Here is a 17,985-nt window from a genome sequence, read left to right on the forward strand (position 1 = left end):
TGGACCTGGTTTTTGAAGAATAGATCCGATTATGGATCTAATTTACTGTATCCAAGCATCTAAGATCTAGTCATCATATGAATCAATCCGGTATTGGATCCATTAAAAACATGTACCTATTTCTATGCGAAAAAGGTAAAACAAGTTACATTAGATCAAATCACATTTTTTTGCCAAATTCTGACCAAGATTTAACCATACCCATCCATATATACTTTTTTCCAATCCTAAATGGATTTGGATATATAGTATATAGATCTATAATATGGATCAGATTCGTTTCAACTAACAGGAAATTTGAGCCATTTAGCATTTCTAAAACCTATCCTTTAAACATGCTTTAAATCAGCTCGGGTTTGTTTAGGTCTAATTCTAAATGTGATGTGAAAAAATGGATCTAATTAAAACTCTACCCATTAAATATGTCAAAATCATACCAAAGACGAGCTCAAACCCAACTTGTATAGTTATGGACTATAGATTCAGATATACACTATCCTAATCCTAACCAGATAATATAAATTAAAACTGCCACACACTTTTATAACTAAGAAATAAGGCAATAAACGATGATTGTAATGCATTGAGGATTAAGAATAAAAAAATAATTTTAGTTGAGTGAAAAAAGATAAATAAACTCATTGGGTAGCTACTTTTTAAAAAATAAAATGAGAATCTCAAACCATGATGAGTTAAATGGAGAATCATGGTTAAGCCACTGACGGTTGGTTGGTACATTTGCTTAACGATGAAGCATTGTTTGGTGGATATTTGAAAATTACCAAAAAAAAAAAAAACCTCACACTATTAATCCTCGCTCCTGTGTCACCAGTGCCTTAAAGTGTAGGGAAAGGGCTTCTCTATTTTCGACTGTTCGTCTGGACGGTCTCTTTTGGGATAAGGCTTTGCTTAACCATGGTTAAGAAGGAAAGCAGTTTGATTTTACCTTTCGTGAGCACTCTGGTTATCCAGAATCAGCAGGATTCCCTTACCCGCTGCTCTCTGTCTCTCTCGTTTCCTACCCTTTCTTTGTTTTTTTCCTTTAAAACAATTCGGGTGCACAAGATACGAACCGATCGCTCGTACTCCCTTCGTAGTTCCCGAGAATCCGCAGCATCAGCACAAATCACAGGAAGAAGAAGAGAAGAGTAATTGGGAGCTGGATGCAGAAGTGGAGATGAAGGGGACAGGTGTGTTGCGAGCCACGCATGATTTCGAGGTCGAATTGGCGGTCACCGGATGGAGATGGCCCCCGGAGGAATTCGAACTCGACGGTTTGATCCAAGCATGCCCCACGCCGGACCGCATCCAGGTCGTCCGTTCGGGAGCCGTCGTCGGAAGGCTCGGGTTCCGGCACTTCACCGACGCCGTGGACGCCGTCGCCGCCGTCTGGGAGCGGAGGCTCTCCGGCGACCATCTGCTCACGCCCCGGCTCCACCCGAGCCCTAGGGCGAGCCCTAGGGTTCTACCGGCCGACCGGGAGAAGCTCGCGATGAGGGTGAAGGCGGTGTTCGTTGCGCATATCGACGGCCTATTTGAGGGCGAGGCCGTGCAGCGGTGCCGGAGGAAGCTGGAGGCGGTGGAGAAGGAGGTGGCGGGCGTTCTCGCGTTGATGAAGGGGAAGAACGGGCTGGCGAGGTACAGGGCCCTTCAAGGGAAGATGGATGGTCTCAATGTGGAGAAGATGCAGATTGCTCGGAGGCTCGAGGAGTTCCAGAGCGCTTTGCTCTGTATTACGTCTATTCTGGAGTCCGCGGATTGGGACTTTGTAGAGGGCGAGGTTGTGCTGTTCTGGTTTGGCGGCGGCAAGGCCAACCGGGAGCCCAATTGGGATAGGATTCACCACGTTCTGTTGAGGGAATGCGGGCGGCTCGATGAGGGGTTGCCCATCTACTCCTGCCGACGCCAAATTCTCAATCACATCCATTCGCATCAGGTGAGTTGCGCCAATTCTTTCTTTCTCTCTCTCTCTCTCTCTGGTCAACAAGCTTGGGAGAGTCTCTCCCTCTGGGAGTCGAACACGAGACCTCTCGGTTAAGACATTGTTACTTTCCGGACTGTGTGATGTCCATGTTTGAGCCTTGTTAATATTGTTGTTGTTACTTAGGGACTTCCTTTTTCATATGAACCTGTTTTAGACTTTTAATTGCTTTCGTTTGTCGTTATGGAACTGTGCCCTGTTAATGATATTTTTGTTACTTGGGGACTTTCTTCTTCAAAATAACCTGTTTTAGTAGCTTAGCTTCTCCATAACCATAAAGAACTCTGGGAAAACGACCTGTGACTCACCATTTAAACGTATCTAGTTCGCACACCTGAAGGTCTAGCATCGATGGTACTCTACCAAAATGTTTTATGCCAGGAGAAGGTCTACTTTATGCAAGAGAACTAGCGGACTAGTCTGTCATCAGGACACACTTGGGATCATGTCAGCATTGATTCTGATGCTCATGTGAGTGAGTCAGTCCATGTCCATTGACTGGTTGCTCTGCATCCACAATTGGATATGGTGTAGCCATGTGTCGTGCCTTATGATTTAAGAAAGTCTGTATCCATATGGATTCAAACCCAGGCTGATTCTATCCTATGTATCTGAAACCTTCTCAGTTTCCATGCCCAACCAAGTTGTTGCAGACACAATCGTGTCAATTTTAACATCACCAAGGGCAATATCGCTAAATGCCAACTAGATATATCTAGTTCTGGAGATGATTGAATCCTCCTCTATTGTTTCTGGATCTAGATCCATTTGAAAATCCATATGGCACAAGGGGTTGTGATCTGGATAATGTTGTGCATATTATGGCTGAATATGCGTTGGATTATAGATTCGTATCACATATGCTTGGCTCAGATCTGCAATGCACACTGCCTAATCTGATATGCCCGACTCCATTCAGGTTGATATCAGGTGGAGTGGATCTGAATCAGTTTCAATTTGAATTCAACCAATTGACAGTCATTGGGGTGTTGATTGGATGCTTGAAGTAGTTTGTTTATGGTAACAGAGTTTGGGGAGGTCAAATGAAGCTTGGATGAAAGCAGGTTATAAAGACACGATTTTGGACCAAGATTTAGAGGATAGATACATGTAGAGCAGAAAATTAATTCTGATATTGATGTAAAAGCCCTGTTACATTGGATGAGGAAAATGATAATGTTCACTTGTATATATATATATATATATATATATATATATATATATATATATATATATATATATATATATAGAGAGAGAGAGAGAGAGAGAGAGAGAGAGAGAGAGAGAGAGAGAGAGAGAGAGAGAGTTGAAGTTTGCTACAATCATTTGTATGTATATAAACAACTTAGCAAGCTTCATTTTTTTTGGTCCAAATGACCCTATTTTAGAAAATGCCATCACTTTTAAGGGCATTTTGTTCATTTCAATCAATTAAATGTAGCTAATGTTTAATGCAATTTTTTTAATTTTAAATGACTTGGTTTTTTTTTTGCAGCATTAGCCTACCATCAGCCGTAGCTATGATGTAGGCAGCTACACCCTATATATATATATATATATATATATATATATATATATATATATATATATATATATATATATATATATATATATATATATATATATATGGATGCATACACATGTGTTGTTAGTAGCCAAAGAATTGTGGCTATTAAACTTAGAGTATCCAGTTTTGGTTCATACACTGAATCCATTCCTTGTGTTGTGCCAAAATAAATTTAGGATTTTAAATTTGGATTTTGTCTAGACACATATGGATCCTATTGACCAAGGTTGTAAGTATCTTATCGTTACCCGTATCAGTTGGACCCAAAGTAACACCATATCGTGTCATAAACGTATCATAATTTTTTAATAAAAAAATTTCCAAAAATTTCAAAAAAATCTAAAAAAAAAATAGCAAAAATTCTAAAAAATCATATCACACAAAACAATGATGAATTGCACAAAATACAACCATAAAATCACATATGAAGCATTTATGCCTCTATGAGATACATAAGACTTGCAATTAAGAACAGACTCATACTTTCATATTACATAAACAAAAACAAAATATTATATAAAACCTCAATAATCATAATCATCATGATCTTCTTTTTTTGTTTCTTCTTCCTCCTCCTACTAAAATTAATAACAAACCATGCATCTGATAATTGACAATGTAAATCAAAGGCAACTACATAATTTAAATTTTAAATACAATTAAAGTCTTAACTAACAATATTAAATTCACATCCAAGTCATACTAAAATTTCATAAGTCATAACTAAAATACTAAGAGTTCATGATAACTAAAAACATTGCATTTAACTAACGTCTTACATGTCAATCTTTATTTCTAAAGTTCTAAACTATAAAGATCTTAAAACTAAACTATCTTCTAGAGCTTATTTGCCAAACATTAGGACAATATTTTCTCAGTGTTGCATCCAACTGCCGCTCGATGATCTCTTTATCTTTGGCTACTTTTTTGGCAATTGGATCATCATCATCTTCAAAATCTGGAACAATGGTTGGAAGTTCTTCATCTTTGCATTTGTGCAATTTTTTTTTTTATTTTCTTCTAATTCAACAATAACATCAACACGAAAAGTGGTAGGAATAAATGGATAATCACATGGACGTACATTTTGATCTTGACCTGCAATATGTTGCTTAAATCTAAGCAGTCCACATTTAATAATAGCATCACAAAATAGACATCTCAATGATGACCCTGGTCATAGTACATCATCCATGCTTCTGCAGTATTGCCATGCATGACCATCTCTATGACATAAACATGAAGACATCAAAAGATCTAAAGTAAAACATAACCAATTAACCACAAAATAAAATATAGGCATACAAAATTACAAATATTCGACAAGCTTACACATACATAACAAACTTAAGTCCTAGCAGTTTTCCCCAAAAAAACTTAATAAGAAGCAAAGAATAAGAATTTTTTACCTTAACCCACTTCCTTAAGTGGAAAAATGCTAAAAATGTACTTTTACGTGAGAAAATTGCAAAGCCCTCTTCCTTGCGCATGGATCAGCCCCCAAATCGCTCTTACGACTCCTAGGGTGAGTGAGTTTCCCTCTAATGGCCTCTACACAAATGAGGGAGTCAGCCCTCAAGAGGTATTTAAAACCCAAAAAATAAAAACATAATTTTCAGCTTTTTTAAAGCGCACCGAAAGTGTATCGTACGATATGCCATATGTTGTACATATAAATGTATATCGTACGATACACCCATACGGATATGATACACACTCATATCGCGATACGAGTGTGTATTGTATCGGTGATACGAGTGTGTATCGTATCAATTTCTCTAAAAGTAACGATACGTATTGTACCGTATCATACAATACATACAACACTGCTACTGACTATATGGTAAATGAAAAGATGAACAATGCAGTAAAATATATGTAGACAAAAACCTAAAATTATCCTAATTAAAGAGGGGCATTTTTAAAATGCCTACCAAAAGACATCAGTTGTGTATAGAAATATTAGCTTAAACTGAGTAAGAGATGATTTTCTTAGCATGTTTCCCATGAAATATTAGCTTAAACAGCTTAGGCTTGATATTTTATTCATTCATCCTAGTATTGGTAATTCTTATAATAAGACATTGTCTTCTCTGCAAAGCTATTTTATGCAAGTGTTGTTGGCAAGATATTCATGTAAATACCAATATCGTATGTGTATTCACTACCACCATCACTTTGTAGGTTCAAAACTTTATAAATGAATTTCAAGATACAATTGAAACTTTAAACCTTTGAAAAATGGAAAACACTTGATCTTTGGACTTAAAGAAAAAGATCCAAGGGTATGTTATAGTCATAAATCTCGTTCTTTGGATTTTCTCTACAAAAAAGCTCTTGGGAGATATTAAAGAATGGTTTTTCTGGGAAACATATTGACAAAATCTTGGTGTATATAATATATGAAGAATGTACTATTGAAATAAGCAAAACCCTCCCACTAAAAACAAAAAATCGCTATAAAAGGATGTCCCACCTATCCCTTTTCCAACAAAGCAACAAAAAGTTGCTATTTGAAGGATTTGCATGATGTGGCTCTTTTTCCCTTGAGGTCATGTTATACCTCTATGTAGTATGGTGTTTTTGTCCATTGAGATAATGAGAAATGGTTGATTTCTTGTCAATGACTTTAATATGATTTATTCTAATTATTCTAATTATTCTAATTATTGTGTAGCTGAGATGCGTATGCTTAGATGGATGTGTGAAAATACAATAAAAGATAAGATTCGGAACGAGGAGATACGTAAGAAGGTAGGCGTTGCACCCATTGAAAATAAGATGAGAGAGAATCATTTACGGTGGTTTGGACATATTCGTCGAAAGCCTAATGATGCTTCAGTTAGAAGGATGGACAAATGGGAAAATATATTAGTTAAAAGAGGTCGGGGTAGGCCTAGGAAGACATGGATGGAGATGATAGGAAAGGATATGAATGCTTTGAACCTCACCGAGGACATGACATTGGATAGAAATGATTGGAGAAGAAGGATTCATGTGGAAGACCCAAAATGATTTTCTTTTTTGGTTCATATCGCCGACCCCAATTGTTTTGGGATGAAGGCGTAGTTGTTGTTGTTGTATTGTGATAAAAAGGCAATATTTAAAAATAAGCAATATTTTTGAAATATTTGTGACTATGGTGTATATACTAAAGTCATCAACAAATATCATGTAATAATGAGAATTTTCATATTAACGTAACTGCGGCGAATACCCTTATAGCAAATGAATTAGCTCAAATAAAAGGAGTCTCTTCTAATAGAAAGATTTAAAAGATATAAATGACTCCTTCATACTAGGCAACTTGAACAAGAAATGGGCTACTTTCTTTGAAGGAATAAGATCTTTTCTCGATAAAATATTAAGGGAAGGAAGATTGCAATAACCAAACAAACGACCTTCCCTGAAGGAATAAGATGTTTGTTGCATAGAATATTAAGGAAATGAAGATTGTCATGATTAAGTCTTTTTGCCATAACTTGATTCCTTTATCAAGGACATCCATGTTGGAAACATGCAATTAACAAGTCCGACACCTCTTTGATCTCTCAATGACCTTTTGCTTCATGGTGAAGTGCCTTCTCTGAAACAGAAGATGGAGAAAATGATATATCAACTAATTGAGACATGAAAATTAACTTTTGTACATCAAGGATAAAAAAAGCATCTGATAAATAAAGTGAACTAAAATGGTAGGCACGACTATACTTCCTATATTAAATGATAGGGTGATGTGTGAAAAGAGCCTCACATGCAATCAAGTTTCCAACTAATCTTGATACTTCAAACATTCACAAGCATATGCTAGCACAAAGTAGCATTCAAGTATTCACACCACAAACGTGAGAAAAATGCTTCAAATGCACTATTTCATTAATGAATATAAGGGAGTAAAAACCCTTTATTGAATTACATTTACAATGGGCTTCAGCCCTTGTTTATAGAGGTAATACTTAAAGAGAGGGAGTAATTGGGCTGTACCCAACGGCTCTGTGAAAAGAGCCTCACATGCAATCAAGTTTCCAACTAATCTTGATAATTCAAACATTCATAAGCATATGCTAGCACAAAGTAGCATTCAAGTATTCACACCACAAACGTGAGAAAAGTGCTTCAAATGTACTATTTCATTAATGAATATAAGGGAGTAAAAACCCTTTATTGAATTACATTTACAATGGGCTTCAGCCCTTATTTATAGAGGTAATACTTAAAGAGAGGGAGTAGTTGGGTTAGAGCCGTTGGGTTGTACCCAACGGCTCTAATTAGAGCCGTTGGGTACAGTCCAACGTATCTTATAGTCTGGCAGACTGAGTTAGCTGTACCCAGTCTGTCATTAGCAGACTGTGTCAGCTGCACACAGTCTATCATTAATTGACAGAAAAAAGTAAAAAGACACAGAAAAATAAAGTAAAAAGTAAAAAATAAAGAAAAAGAAAAAAGAAAAAAGAAAAAAAAGGTTACAAATATATACGTATGTACTTTAAATACGTATTTATATATATATACTTATACATATACATACTCTTGTATTAAGAAGAGTATATATATATATATTCAAGTATATACATATATGTATTATTTTCTAACAGTCTCCCTCAAACTTATGGTGAAATCACCGAAAGTTTGTAAAGTAAAAAGTTGAATCTTGGTGAGCACAGTGCCTTGGTGAAGAAATCCGCAAGTTGATATTCTCATGTTACATAAGGAAGATCAATAGTCTTCTTTAAATATTCTTCACGAACAAAATGACAATCCATCTCTATATGCTTAGTTTTTTCATGGAATGTATGATTTCGAGCAATGTATATGGAGCTTTTGTTATCACAACATAATCTTGTAGGATTCTAAAGGAGAATTCCCATATCTGAAATTAGTTGTTTGAGCCACACGATTTCCATCGTAGTAGTTGCCATTGTTCTATATTCCGTTTCTGTAGATGATAGTGACATCTTTTGTTGTTTCTTGCATCTCCATGAAATCAATGATTCACCTAGAAACACACAAAAACCAGTTGTTGAGCGCCTATTATTTGGATCTTCTCCCAATCAACATCAGAGTATGCAATAAGATCTAAGGAGGAAGAATAAGATAGAAATACTCCCTTATTTATTGTACTTCTGACATATTTAATGATTCTCATGACTGCACTCATATGGGTTGATGTTGGAGCATGTTGAAATTAGCTGGCTATATGTACAACATGAGGTATGTCATGTTTTGTAATACTTAGATACGTAAGAGATCCCACAAGCTGTCTGAAGAGGGTTGGGTTGTCTAATGAAACTCCATCATCGGCTTGTATCTTCATTCCAACAGTCTCTGGGGTGTCAATAACTTTATCATCTGATAGTCCTGACCTGTCAATAATATCTGAAGCAAACTTTGTTTGTGACAATATGTATCCTTTGTTAGAATAAGATACTTCTATACCAAAAAAGTATGTTAGAAACCCTAGATCTGTCATTTCAAAAGAATTTTTCAAAAACTGTTTTACTTTCTTGATTCCTTCTTTGTCACTACCTGTAATCAACATACAAAAGTAAAATTATAATACCTGCAAAAGAATTCTTGATAAATAAAGTTGTATCAGTATAATATGGTTTAAAACCATATCTTATAAGTATCAAACCAAGCTTTAGGTGTTTGTTTGAGGCCATGCAATGCCTTTTTTAATTTAAGCACTTTACTTGAAGAGATTATCAATCCTGGTGGAACATCCATGTATACTTCCTCATTAAGATCCCCATTCAAAATGGCGTTTTTAACATCCATTTGAAATATATTCCAATTTTTCATAGCTGAAATAACTACAAGCATTTGAATTGTGGTCATCTTGGCAACAGGAGCAAAAGTTTCTTCGTAATCAACTCCGTATTCTTGAGAATATCCTTTGGCAACTAGCCTGACTTTATGTCTTTCCAAAGATCCATCAATTTTGGTTTTTACCTTAAAAACACATCTACAACCTTTGGTCTTCTTTCCGATGGGTAAATTTAGAAATTTTCAAGTATTAGCTTCTTTAAGAGCATCTAATTCTATATGCATAGCTTTTATCCACTCGGGTAAATTTTTTGCTTCATTGTAACATGAGGGTTCAAAGTAAGAATGAATAGCTATAAGACAAGCTCTATGTTTAGGGGAGAATGAGTCATAAGATACAAATTTATTTGGGATCCTTGAGGTTCGTTCAGATCTACAAATAGTCGTTTGTTCTGACGGTATTTCTAATGCTTCATGATTACTTTGATTTCCATCTTCATTGGTTGCATTTCGATTCCTTTTAGTGTATACTATTGGTTCAACTGTTGTTATATTCTCAATAGGAGGTTTTACACAAATATTTTCATCATTAGACAACAGTTTAAACAAGAAGAAGTAATCAGAATTTACGTCTCGCAACATGTTTCCTCAAATCCACTTTCATTTTCAACAAAATTAACATTCCTTGAGACTAGAAGTTTATCATTTTTTATATCATAACATTTAAATCCTTTTTGTGTTTCAGAATAACCAATGAACGCACAAGGAATAGCCTTAGAGGATAGTTTATCTCTTTTATCATTTAAAACATAACATTTGCAATCAAAGATTCTCAGCCTTTGATAGTCAGGTTCATATTTAAATAATTTTTTAAAATGAATTTCATTGGACAATGTTTTTGAAGGCATTCTATTTATAAGATATACTGATGTTAACGCATCTTCAGCCCAAAGATTTTTTGGAACATTTTTAGCAATAAGAAGAGTCCTTGTAGTTTCCATAATGTGTCTATGTTTTGTTTCTGAAATTCTGGTTTGTTGTGGAGTTCTAGGACACGATTTTTGATGTAGAATTCCTTCATTTTCTAAAAATTGTTTAAATTCATTTGACAAATATTCTCCTCCAAAGTCACTTTGAAGGATTTTGAGTTTACTTTCAAATTGATTTTTAATCATGTTATGGAATATTTTGAAGATTGCAAATACATCAGATTTAAATTTAAGAAAGTAAATCCAACAATATCTAGTGAAATCATCGATAAATACAACATAGTGTAGGAGAATCCTCCTTTGGATGCTACGGGTGCAGGACCCCACACATCTGAATGAACTAATTTAAAAGGCATTGTAGAGTAAAAAGTACTTTGCCCATAAGGCAAGACTGTCATTTTACCAAGTAAACATTCTTTATATTTAAATTTTTTTTACAAATATTCTTGATAACAGGTACAAAATTTAATTTCTTTATATTTGGATGCCCAAATCTTTTGTTTGGGCAATGTTACAAAATGATTCTTTTGGAATACAAAGGAAATCCATATAATAGAGATCTACTTGCTTAAAACCTTCCCCAATCAATTTCCTGGACTGGCGATCCTGCACCCAACATTTATTTGATGAGAAAATGACATCACATCCATGATCCGAGATTTGTAAAACTGAAAGTAGGTTCAGATGAAGTTTAGGTATAAATCTTATTTTTGGAATATAAAATTTGCTATGTTTTGACAAATCATTTTTAAAAGTTCCAATACCTTCTATTTCTAAGGCAGTACCATCAGCAGTGGAAACAAAGGATGTTTTTGAATTAGATTGACATTCGGATAATATAGACTTATGTGGAGTCATGTGGAAAGAAGCTCTTGAATCAAGAAGCCAAGAGTACATACCAAGAGTGGAAGATGATGCAATGGCCGCTCCTAAGGTAAATCCTTTAAGCAATGGTTGCAATGCCTTTATCAGTTGAGATAAAGATTTGGTGAGGTCCTTGAGATTCAGTCTCCTCATCTTGTTTTGATGGTTTAGCGGCAACACATTTTTCTTGATGCCTATATTTGTATTTAGGACATTGAGGCCTAATGTGACTGGGCTCATTACAGTTATGGCAAATGATTTTTGATTTTCCTCTATTCCTATTAAAGTGAGGCGGTTTATATGGCTTAATATAATGTCCTGGTTTTGATGCGGCAAGAGCATAGTCCTCTTCTTGACCATTGCTATAGGTAGCAAGAACACTAACATTTTTACTCATGTTTAGCCTAGTTTCTTCTCCACTAAGTTTGGTGAGAATCTCATGAATAGGAGGAAGTGACGAAGATGATAGCAAGGAGGCCCTTGTTTGTTCAAATTTGGGTCTCAAACCATGGTTGCCAGTTGAGGAAGTGAGAGCGGGAAGCGATACGGGAAGCGGGAAGCGATACGGGAAGCGGGAAGCGGGAAGCGAGGCACTTTCAAAATTTTAGGAAGCGGGGAAGCGTGGGACCACTTAGGACCGATTCGGAAAGTGTCTCGGAAGCGACCTAGGAAGCGTCTCGGAAGCGAAAAAAAAAAATAAAAAAAAAAAAATAAAAAATACAAAAAAATTGAAAAAAAAAACAGGGGAAGCGAGGGGGAAGTGTGATGGGAAGCGCGCTTCCCATTAAAGGGAAGCGCGTCCCCCATTAAAGGGAAACGCGTCCCCCATTAAAGGGAAGCGTGCTTCCCAAAAAAGGGGGACGCTTCCCCCCACGCTTCGGAAGCGCGACGTTTCGCGCTTCCGAAGCGCGCTTCGGGGAAGCGCGCTTCCCCTTTTAGCTAGGCGCTTCCAGTAACCCTGTCTCAAACCATAGAGGAAGGCGAAAAATCTATCTTCTTCAACTTGAATTCTTCGCATTTCTATACACTCACCTTCCCATTTGGGTTCAAATTGGACAAGTTGGGTTCAAATGGAAGATAATTCCATAACGTAATCTCTTACATATTTATCTCCTTGTTTGATATTTCTAACCTTTTCTTGGAGATAATATTTGTGAGCCATATCTTTTTCGGTAAACATACCTTTAAGATATTCCCACGCTTCATTTGCCTTTTTATAGCATAATAAATTTGAGGTTGTCTCAACTCTACTTAGCATCCATGAAAGAATTTTTGCGTTTTTCATTTTTCATTCATCCAATTTCTTATAGTATTCTTCTATGACTTTCTTTCTTTCTTCAAGACTAGTCTAACCCCATTTTCACCTAATGAAATTTTGGGAGTGAGTTCAAAAATAGTACCTCTTACGAGTCTCCACAAATCTTAACCTTTGATGAACGCCTCCAAGTGTCCCGCCCAAATTTTATATTTGCTTCCTTCAAGTTTGAATGGCGGAATAAAGTTGAAATTGCTTGTATTGTGTGGAAAAGATTCACCCATGGTGAATTAGAGGAGAAAAAGGAATCACCACCATGAAGTAGAGTAAGCACACTTTACGAGGTAGCCCACCAATATATCGTTGATCATACACCAAGCTCTGATACCATGAAAAGAGCCTCACATGCAATCGTTTCCAACTAATCTTGATACTTCAAACATTCACAAGCATATGCTAGCACAAAGTAGCATTCAAGTATTCACACCACAAACTTGAGAAAAGTGCTTCAAATGCACTATTTCATTAATGAATATAAGGGAGTAAAAACCCTTTATTGAATTACATTTACAATGGGCTTCAGCCCTTATTTATAGAGGTAATAGTTAAAGAGAGAGAGTCGTTGGGCTGTACCCAACGGCTCTAATTAGAGCCATTGGGTACAGTCCAACTTCTCTTATAGTCTGGCAGCTGCACACAGTCTGTCATTAATTGACAGAAAAAAAGTAAAAAGACAGAAAAATAAAGTAAAAAATAAAGAAAAAAGATTACAAATATATACGTATGTACTTTAAATACATATATATATATACTTATATGTATACATACTCTTGTATTAAGAAGAGTATATATATATATTCAAGTATATACATATATGTATTATTTTCTAACAATGTGTTCCATCACTTGTGATCTGCCATATAGGGATACATTGTTAAAATAGTCATTATATATATATATATATATATATATATATATATATATATATATATATATATATATATATATATATATATATATATATATAGAGAGAGAGAGAGAGAGAGAGAGAGAGAGAGAGAGAGAGAGAGAGAGAGAGAGAGACTCACTAAGGGTAAAATAGTCTTTTCACATGTATATACACATATCCAATAGGGATATGCTTTTTCCACTTTCTTTATTTTTATTTTCTTATTTTTCTTTCCTTTTTATATTGTAAAGAGGGGTCCACTATAGAGTCGTTGGACCCCTCCAACGGTCATAAATATGACCATTGGAGGGGCTCCAATGACACTATGTGGAGCCCCTCTTTGGTTCCTTTTGTGTATACTTTTTCCCACTACTTTGTAAGCTTGTTTAAGCTTTTCTCAATAAGAGTTTACATATTTTTTAGCTCTCTCTCTCATATTGTGTGTGTTAGTCGATTGCCACTTTGTGGCTTATTGTATTTTTTGCCCATTAGTGGCCTATTGCTTGTATGCTTGTGCATCTCTTACTTAGTGACATTATGTCTTTTCATTAGTGTTTCATTACACACATCACCCATCACCTCATTGATCTATGGTTTGAGAACCTTGCTAGAATCACCTTTCACATGGTGAGCTGCTCTTGAATCCAAGAACTGCATATTCTAAGAGAAAGACTTGCACCTGTTTTTGGCTCCCATGACTACAAGTTAGCCTTAGTCTCCCATGGATCTCCAGTTGAATTATGTTGCACAACCAATTAACTAAAAGATGTTCTTAGTGTATCCAGATCTTGTGATGCATATGAGGACACATGGGCCTGCTGCATGTTGAAGCTCGGTCATAGACCTCAGAGTGAAAAGTAAGAGGACACAAATCAGTTGGAAAAAAGGGAAATAGGAGATTTGTAGGTGAAAACATATTGCAAGTAACAATTAAGCTTGCATAGCCTCAATCTCCTTGCATAGCTTCAATCTCCTTGCATGTTACAGGCAACACTAGAACAAGGGAGCCAGGAATTCAGAGATCAGGGCAAAAGACCTACACTATGTTTGGTAAAATTATTTTGGTTTCTTCCTTGAGAATTACACCTCTCCTTATTGTTTCTATTGTGAGAAATAAGTCATATTAGCAGCAGCTATGACCATCCTAAGGCTGATCTCTGTTTTTTTATGAAATATTAAGCATAACCTGTAACATGCACCAAAACTCAATGAAGGTCAAGGAACTTGATCCATATACATAGCCACAAAATATTGTAATTTGGACCCAGTCCCTTCATGGTTTGCAATGCATATATCTTCATAGGTTATGTGGTTAATGGCTGCAAACTGGCCAACCACATTTTTAACTCGATTTAAAAGGTCTGACACATTTAGGTTACCTCTCTTCATGTCTATAAGTTCGTTTCTTAGATGACATTCCTTGGTCATCAATGTCTGCTTGAGTAACTGATGGAAAATCATCCACAACTTGTGTGAACCCTAATGGGCATATATAGATGAATCTCTCCTGATAAGGTTGTAGTGACATACACAACCGTAGTTTGATCCTTCTTTTTAGGATAACAGTGAATGTAAGATTTATATATATATATATATATATATATATATATATATATATATATATATATATAAGGTGGTTCTATACCATGATGCCATATGGTGGTACATGCTCTTGTTTGTATGGATTTAGCCACCAAATGGTAGATCTAACCATACAATTATGTTTAACATGGTTTATTTACTGCATTAGAAGGTTTTATCATGTCTAATACTTCATAAGATCCTATTTTTGAGACAGCAAAAATGAACAATGGCTCACAATTCATGAAAATAAGGGTGATCTAAAAGTGGTATACAACAACATATTTGAGCCAACTTTGACACATGAAAGTAGTAAACAAAATATGCTAAACATGATCCAAAGGGTAGATTTTGCATTTGGAGCTTAGATGCTAAACAGAACATGCTAAACATGGCACACTTGATTTAAATGGATCTAAACTCCAAATTAGGTTAGCCACTTGGAACATAGGATCTTTAACTGGTAAGTTGGTAGAGTTAGTAGATGTTATGTGTAGGAGAAAGATTGATATTTTATGTCTACAAGAGACCAAATGGGTAGATGAGAAAGCAAAAGTGATAGAACCTTGGGGATATACGATTTGGTATATAGGAATAGGAATGGAGTAGGGATTGTTATGAGTCGTGAGTTTATAGATAATGTAGTTGAGGTCCGTAGGAAGGGTGATAGGATTTTACTTATTAAATTAGTATTAGGTACAAATATTATTAATATTATTAGTGTTTATGCACCTCAAGTAGGTTTAGATGATTCCATTAAGCGTCAATTTTGGGAAGATTTAGATGGAGTAGTACAAGGGATATCTTATGGAGAAAGGCTTTTCATCGGCGGTGACCTTAATGGGCATGTAGGCATTAGTAGGGATGGATTTGAGAGTATCCATGGAGGCTATGATATAGGAGAAAGAAACGAAAGTGGAGAAAGGATTTTAGATTTTGGTTTTTCCTATGATATGATCTTAGCAAACACTTGGTTTAGGAAGAGGGAGTCTCACCTAGTAACATTTAAAAGTGGGGTTAATACGAGTCAAATAGATTTTTTCCTACTTAGAAAGAGAGATAGGGGTTGTTGCATCGATTGTAAGGTTATACCGGGAGAAAGTGTAGCTACACAACATAGAGTCTTAATTTTAGATCTTAGAATTAGACAATACCGTAAAAGGGATAGACATATGATAGATCCTAGAATTAAGTGGTGGGCACTGAAAGAAGCTAAACAAGGAATGTTTGTAGAGCGGGTAGTTAAGGAAGTTGATTGGTGTCTCGAGGAGGATTCAGAATCTATATGGAATAAGATAGCGGGTGGCATGAGAAAGGTGGCTAAGGAGGTATTGGGTGAGTCTAAAGGCGGTGCACCGCTAGGTAAGGATACATCGTGGTGGAACGAGGATGTCAAATTAGCTATTAAGGTTAAAAGAGAGTGTTATAGAAATATAAGTAAAAATCGTGATAATGAGAATTTGGAGAAGTATATGATAGCAAAGAAGGAAGCTAAAAAAGTAGTTCGGAACACGAGGGATAAAGTATATAAGGAGGTTTATGACAAGTTGGATACCAAAGAGGGTGAGAAGGATATTTATAGGCTTGCAAAGATGAGAGATAGGAAATCGAGGGATCTGGGTATGGTTAGATGTATTAAAGATGAAACGCAAAGGGTTTTAGTCAAAGATGAGGAGATTAAGGAGAGATGGAAAAATTATTTTGATAAGCTATTTAATGAAAGTCATGCTCAGGATCTTGGAGAATTTTCAATTCCTTTTCATGAGATGAATCGTGACTTCATGCGCAAGATTCAAAAGAAAGAAATTGCAGAGGCTTTGAAGAAAATGAAATCAAGAAGGGCAGTTGGCCCAGATGGTATACCTATCGAGGCTTGGAAATGCTTGGGAGAGAAAGATTTAGAATGGTTGACAAATCTTTTTGACCAGATTTGGCGGACAAATAAGATGCCTAATGAGTGGAGGAAGAGTACTTTGGTGCCTCTATATAAGAATAAGGGTGATATACAAGATTGCACAAACTATCGTGGTATAAAACTCATGAGTCATACTATGAAACTTTGGGAGAGGGTGATTGAGTCTAGGTTGAGGAAGATTATCATGATATCGGAGAATCAATTTGGTTTTATGCCTGAAAGATCAACTATGGAAGCTATACATCTTCTTAGACAACTTATTGAGAGAAATAGAGAGAGGAACAAAGATTTGCATATGGTTTTTATTGATTTGGAGAAGGCTTACGATAGAGTACCTAGGGACGTTCTCTGGTTGACAATGATGAAGAAAGGTGTTTCTCTCAAGTACATTAGTATAATTAAAGATATGTATGAAGGAATAGTAACCAATGTCCGCACTTGTGGAGGGGTGACAACCAATTTTCCTTTAACGGTTGGGTTACATTAAGGATCTGCATTAAGCCCTTTCCTATTTGCTATAGTGATGGATGAGCTTACGAGATCAATTCAAGAAAATGTGCCGTGGTGTATGTTGTTTGTTGATGATATTGTTTTGATTGATGAGTCTAGAGCTGGGGTTAATGCTAAGTTAGAATTATGGAGACAGACATTGGAAGCAAGAGGTTTTAAGTTGAGTAAGAGTAAGACAAAATACATGGAATGTCGATTTAGTAAGCAACGAATTAGTGATGGGAGTGTAGTGAAGCTTGGTGAGCACGAAATACCGGTGGATGATTCTTTCAAATATTTGGGATCTATCATTCAAAAGTATGGAGAAATTGATGGAGATGTAAATCATAGGATAAAGGTTGGGTGGATGAAATGGAAGAGTGCAACTGGAGTGTTGTGCGATCGTAGAATGCCATTGCGGTTGAAGGGAAAGTTTTATAGGACGACTATTAGGCCCGCTTTACTATATAGTACGGAATGTTGGGCTGCCAAGAGACATCATATTCAAAAAATGAGTGTAGCTGAGATGCGTATGCTGAGATGGATGTGTGAAAATACAATAAAAGATAAGATTCGGAACGAGGAGATACGTAAGAAGTAGGCGTTGCACCCATTGAAAATAAGATGAG

General features: G+C 35.9%; 1 protein-coding gene across 1 annotated transcript in view; it reads left to right on the forward strand.

Moving 5' to 3' along the window:
• The first annotated feature begins 1,041 nt into the window (after window positions 1-1,041).
• The window catches only part of LOC149816581 (ATP-dependent RNA helicase DEAH12, chloroplastic-like), a 73,230-nt gene continuing 56,286 nt past the window's right edge, over window positions 1,042-17,985 (forward strand). The window contains exon 1 of the mRNA XM_089987401.1: window positions 1,042-1,936. Within this exon, the coding sequence (XP_089843527.1) occupies window positions 1,178-1,936 (759 nt within the window). The 5' untranslated portion in view covers window positions 1,042-1,177. The remainder of the gene's footprint in view (window positions 1,937-17,985) is intronic.

This window comes from Nuphar pumila, chromosome 14, assembly GCF_984573655.1.
Source record: "Nuphar pumila chromosome 14, dmNupPumi1.hap1.1, whole genome shotgun sequence".
Taxonomy (NCBI): Eukaryota; Viridiplantae; Streptophyta; class Magnoliopsida; order Nymphaeales; family Nymphaeaceae; genus Nuphar; species Nuphar pumila.